Source organism: Saccoglossus kowalevskii, chromosome 5 (genome assembly GCF_978046115.1).
Source record: "Saccoglossus kowalevskii chromosome 5, keSacKowa6.1, whole genome shotgun sequence".
NCBI lineage: Eukaryota > Metazoa > Hemichordata > Enteropneusta > Harrimaniidae > Saccoglossus > Saccoglossus kowalevskii.
In genome coordinates this window covers 12,889,551-12,895,790 of record NC_140645.1, presented here as the reverse complement: position 1 = coordinate 12,895,790, position 6,240 = coordinate 12,889,551, and the positions used below count along the sequence as shown (strand labels likewise).

Below are 6,240 nucleotides of genomic sequence, written 5' to 3'. Positions count from 1 at the left end.
TCAAACGTGGTATGACGTCATAATAGCAATTATACGAAAATACTTCTTCGCCTCCTTCATTATCAATGTCAAATTATGTGGACCAGATCTTATATTTTCTGCAATTTTAAATGTCAAAGTTACTTTCCAATTCCATTTACCATCGACTATAATCTCAGATTCGTTTTTGAAATCTATATAAGCAGCCACTTTCCCACAATTTGGACATCCCATAATTCCTATGGCAGTAGAACACTTTAGGTTTTGATAAGGATTGACTGTGATACTGAATGTAATATTACTGTATATGGAATTCGACTCCCAGGCGACTTTATTATCTGTTCGTCCAGGTGTTTTCCCTTCTAGGTCAACACGTTTCCAACCGTGGACATTGGTTGGTTCTAAAGTAGCAGACGTGTTCTCATTACTGCGAAGAGATGACCAACACTTGGGGCGATAGATAATAGTTTCATTGAAGAGTGCTTTTGGCAAATTATGTAAATCAGAGTGACCATTCAACGGTAAATCGGAAAAAGATAAATGTGACTTGGTCAAGTTTACAAATACCTCTTCACAGAAATGGAGTAGAAAAATACCCATCAGTATATGAACATCTTTACTTGGGTGTGCATCACTCTTGCTTTCGACGAGTTGAGAAATATTTCCCTGCATGATCGTTGGGCACAATGCATCTGGCATACTTATTGATGGTATGTTATAATACAGACTCAGTGGCGTACTGGATACATTTTCATTATTTATGCATGGTGACTTAGAACGCATCTGTTTCCCGTGGACAAAATTCACGTATAATAACTGGGGAGAGTTCGGAAAATCCAACACAACACGAGTCAATTCTTCTTGCGCATAAGGTTTCACATGTTTTATAAAATCATTCACCGCAAATTCCCAAAGTATGATATCCATCATGCTTGTATTCAAATGGGTATTTATGCAATATGCGTAATATCTACTATCTGTGGCACCGATTGCAGCATTGTGAAGTTTTACTGGAGCACCCAACAATTTCTGTAGACCTTCAGATAGTACATTACCATAGCTGAATTTTCTAGCAGAAATTGACCCCCCAACTATGCCAATGTGCACTGTTCTATTTGTCTTCAGAACATCTGTAAAAATCCGTTTCAGATTGTCAGTGGAAGTCAAATGTTTCAATGCTCTATAAATCATCTCATCTTGAACTTGAATGGCAATATTTCTTTTCCAAGATGCAATATACCTGTTGAGTTCACACAATCGAAGGGGTAGTTCTTTGACATTAATAGAATGGTTGCTCACCGGGGTTTGTTGAATCACAGGCTGTGGCATTGTGGCTATATTGTTGGCTTTTGGAACATTATAAGCAACGTCAGTGAAGATAATGAGTAGAACACAGATACAGATACAACCTACAGAAATCGCTGACAACTTCTTAAATGCTGATTTCTTATCCATTATGTTCCTAAGTAGAAAATATACAATACTATATTAGAGGTGAAATGTTTTACAAGAAGTTTTCCCCGCATGTATAAACATATTGTGCTGTAGTGCATCGCTCGATTGGAACGGTTTCGCTCGCTTGATGTAAACATACACCAAACAGACCCATGAGGGATTCTACCAAGATGCTGCGTAATTGCCCTCGGTGAAATTCATAGGTGTGATTGCATGCAACCAATCGCAGTTGGCGTAGCATGTGACAACTGGTCATAACTGGCCATGGTATGTGGCTATTTACTGAACAAATCATCGCACTATATATGAAGACTAGTATTTGATCCTGTCATAGTTCATATTTGGTACTGAAAGCGATAGCTGGTAGTTCTATGTGTTCGATCTTTGACGTGTAGCATTATACTCTGGTATGATTCGGTCTATGCAAATTATTGAAATCCATCTAATGCCTAATAATAAAGTCTGATCAGTTCTTTGTTCACATGCCAGAGAACTTTTGTAAATACAGTTCCTTTGTTTTCAACGCGTGGCATGCAGTTGAAAATCTATATTACTGTGAGCATAAGAGCGTGTACAAATGATTGTAATGTTAGTTAGAAAATATTGTACGGCAAAATTGCTATTTTGTCCGCGACACATTTATACCGAGCAATTTGATTGGGAAATACATTGAACAATAACCCTGGAATTGCTAAACAGGGCGTGCTGTGTAGAGTTAGACGATGACTGGCGAGGATGACTGCAGTGTTGATTGGATAAATGTTCAGTTTTCTTCCCAAGTATCGCCATAGTGAAATATGATAAATTGTAGCCTGGCATAGAACGATCATTGCTATATATAAGTCTGTGGACGTCAACCAAATCTTAGGTCACTATGATTTGTTTTTTTCTGAACAAAACCATGGTCAAGATTTTGTGTCCGCTTTTTGGAGATGGTGGCAAAAGTCATGTGACCGTTAATTTTTTATATAACTTTTGTGGTTGCACCCCCAGTAAAATAAAATTTCTGATTTGCCTTAATATGGCAGGTACATAATATACACTAATGTGTACTTCCTGAGAAATAAATTTTAAGCAAATCCAAAATATCCGATAAATCATGTAACCTAATGTAAACTGTTACTATTGGTCTTATATACTTATATTGGTCTGCTTACAGAATAGATGCTGTAACATAAGTTTCAAGTTTCTTAGCAAAGAAAAATGGTGATAAAATAGCTCGTTCTTATTACAGATATAATTCAAGATGACGGACAAACAACATGATCAATTGTTAAACATTTCAAATTCATTTACTGTTCATTTACATCTTTTTGTGTCTGCCTAATTCTACATTATGTTTACGGCCAAAACAGTGTAAACTCGTCAGTATATATTTTAGTCTATAATTGCTTGCCAATAAATCTCCCAGCTTATAATACTACTTTGATTTTCGAAAAGTACACAGCTTGGATGATTGTGAAATTGAGGCATGCCACTATTTTTTTATTCTTTGAGTAAAAATACCTAAGAAATTTGCAGTATCTCCAACTTGTTTTTCAAACCAGACAATGCCGATACCATATTTGAACAGGAGATTTTTATGTCGGTTTCCCAAGCAAGTTTGCCGGTCTTGTCTAATCGTTTAAGCATGATATAACATGTTTTGGGGTTTTAGTAATTTTAACCAATATGAGATACAACACTTGAAATAACCACAGCACAATGGCAGCCTTCCACATTCGTCTAACATCGCTACATTGTTTGTACAACTATTAATGCTAAATACCGGGTAGATATCTGCAAAATGTTATCTGTACCATCTCGATTTCCGAATTTACTTACCCCCCATATCGCTACCATAAGAAATAGTTGGCACAATGCTTGCATCAAACAAATTAAATGCACTAACCAATGGCATACTACCAAGTTTCTTATAGTATGTAAATATATTTGGTTCACTGTAAATCTGTTTTTAGAGGATGGTAAAATAATATGCATACAGTGGCAGTTTAGCAGCGGTGTCAATATACTTCAATGACTACAACTCCTTTTATGAACCCATTAAAAATATAGTAAATTTTCTGAGACATCAAAAAAAAAAACGTGTAAAAAATATGTTTGCAATTTATGATTCATCGCATAGTTTCTGTGCTGAAGCAAAACTGTAGGGTAAATTGTTGGCTACAAGAAACTCTTCGACCTATACAACTCGTGATGATAAATCTTCGGCATTTTTTTTAATATGTCCAACCCGTAGCTGTACACTATTGTCCAATAACACAGGCTACACGTACTAATACAATAAGTTGACTACATTTGGCTGATACACTTGGAACAAAACAGTATATATGCCATCATTAACTTGAAGAATACAAAACTAATGAACCAAACTAGGAAAGTACAGTGTCGTGTCAATCCCGTTCGATTCCCACACTTTACTAACTGAGCGAACATTAGCACAAGACAAACTGCCCTATTCAGGACCACCACATCATTCAGATAGTGACTACCATTACATTATTGTTTCAATGTTGTTTTAATATTTAACATCAGGTGCTTGAACGCGATCTTCATTGCACCATCGCGGAAAAACCGAATAAAAGATGCCTATTTATAACACACTGTTTTGATTGGCTGCTGTTGAGCTGAGACAGCATAACTTCAAGATTGACATTTAAAGCTCGTTGCCACCTAAATTCTCATTACTATGCACTACTCATTACATTACTCTGATCACGGAGTCAAGTGATTTAAACAACGATAATTATTTTAATTAATACTGTTTGTTTTATTATGTTCTAATCTACGATCATAAATCTATTCACTTCCAAAATTTAGGGTGTTCGACCGAACCCCCCGAACCCCCCCCCAAACTACGGGCCTGTAAATACATGTTTGCTAAACCACTTTTGAACAGTATATTCTCAATGTGGCACACAGTAGTTACTTTGTCATAGTACAGGCAAAACTAAATACAAATCAGTCAAATATCTCACCGGCGTGACACGAGCAAGACGCTCAATTGTGTACGCATATGTTCCGATGGCTAGGCTAAATGTTTTAAGTTTTCCAATGGTATTGTAATAACACGGCCTCCTGTATGTAACTACTGTTGGCTTATTCGCTTTGTAAGCACAAATTGACGCAGTAGGTATTTTATGCTTTACTTTATCCGTGCTGTGCGGACCCCATAATCATATTGCCTTTAGTAAAAATTTTATTTAATTTTTCAGTTAAATCAAACTGAGAGAAAATATAACCACATTCAGTAGCCATGATGCATACCATTGATTCGATTTGTATTTCGGCACCTGCCTTATTTAGTTTTAGCGTGTTTCGACAAATAAAGTAAATATTAACCAGTAATTATAAGATGGTGAACACGTTTTTTTTATTGTACTCATAATATGATAATTTCATATACATTATTATACCCATAATATGATGACATCACATACATTATTATACTCATAATATGATGACATCACATACATTATTGTACTCATAATATGATGATATCACATTCATTGTTGTACTCATAATATGATGACATCACATACATCATTGTACTCATAATATGATGACATCACATACATTATTGTACTCATAATATGATGGCATCATATACATTGTTGTACTCATAATATGATGACATCACATACATTATTGTACTCATAATATGATGACATCACATACATCATTGTACTCATAATATGATGACATCGCCAACATTATTGTACTCATAATATGATGACATCACATACATTATTGTACTCATATGATGACATCACATACATTATTGTACTCATAATATGACATCACATACATTATTTTACTCATATGATGACATCACATACATTGTTGTACTCATAATATGATGACATCATAAACATTGATGTACTCATAATATGATGACATCACATACATTGTATAATGTTAGCCTTGATCACAGCGTAATGGTATTACGTTCACAATGGCAAAAATGTGTCATATGTATAAAACAACACGACAGTAATTATATCTCAAATTATATTACCTGTGATTTCTTGTATTTATACGTTATTCTGTTTCCATATAATTTTACAATACTACATTTTTTTTATTTCATTCATATATTTCATTTTTCGTATATCACGGGGGGGGGGGCAAGGGTTATTTTCGTTCAACGTAATTGCAATATTTGTTAGTTCGTACAATAAACTCCGTAAAATGTGTCATTTTTCTCGGTACGGTCAAGAATTTACATCCAAATAAAAAAAGTCGGAAAGACTAATAAACTTTACCAGCTACCCCATCTCCCCGTATATTCGATTGTTTCGTTCGTGTCCTTTATCATTTCCTTCACACATTCGTTATCAAATTCGGAAAATTTCAGCAAAAAAAAGTGCATTAATTGTTTCGGGATACCCACATCAAAGAATACCCCAAGTTGTTCACTTTGCTTCTTCAACGTTGTCGTCAACAGGAATGGGGGGGGGGTCGTTCTTTTCTGCATTGATAAGAAATAATCTAAAAATAGTGTACATTACTGGCTTGATGCTCTTTTCCAAGGGGATGTGAAGTAGAATATTTTCGAACACCTTATTAATAATGTGTTAAGAGCGATTTATTAAGCACATGGCATTGCTCGAGACAACATGTTTTTTATAGCTTCAACGTACTTTGGTTTAATGTTGATCTCTGAATAAAGTCACATATACAAGGCGAACTAACTCACACAATCATTGTTTATGGCGTTTGTTCAAAGTGCCATTTAGGAATTAAATAAAAAGTAAACCCAACATTGTCTATAATTTTCACGCTAAAAACCAAAACAGCAGCGTT

The 6,240-nt window shown here is 35.0% G+C and overlaps 1 protein-coding gene across 1 annotated transcript; it reads right to left on the bottom strand.

Annotated features, from left to right (window-relative positions):
- Positions 1-1,434, bottom strand: LOC146745521 (uncharacterized). The gene has a single exon (XM_085498728.1). It carries the CDS (start codon positions 1,432-1,434, stop codon positions 1-3), a length of 1,434 nt encoding a protein of 477 aa, XP_085354854.1.
- Between the last annotated feature and the right edge of the window lie 4,806 nt (positions 1,435-6,240).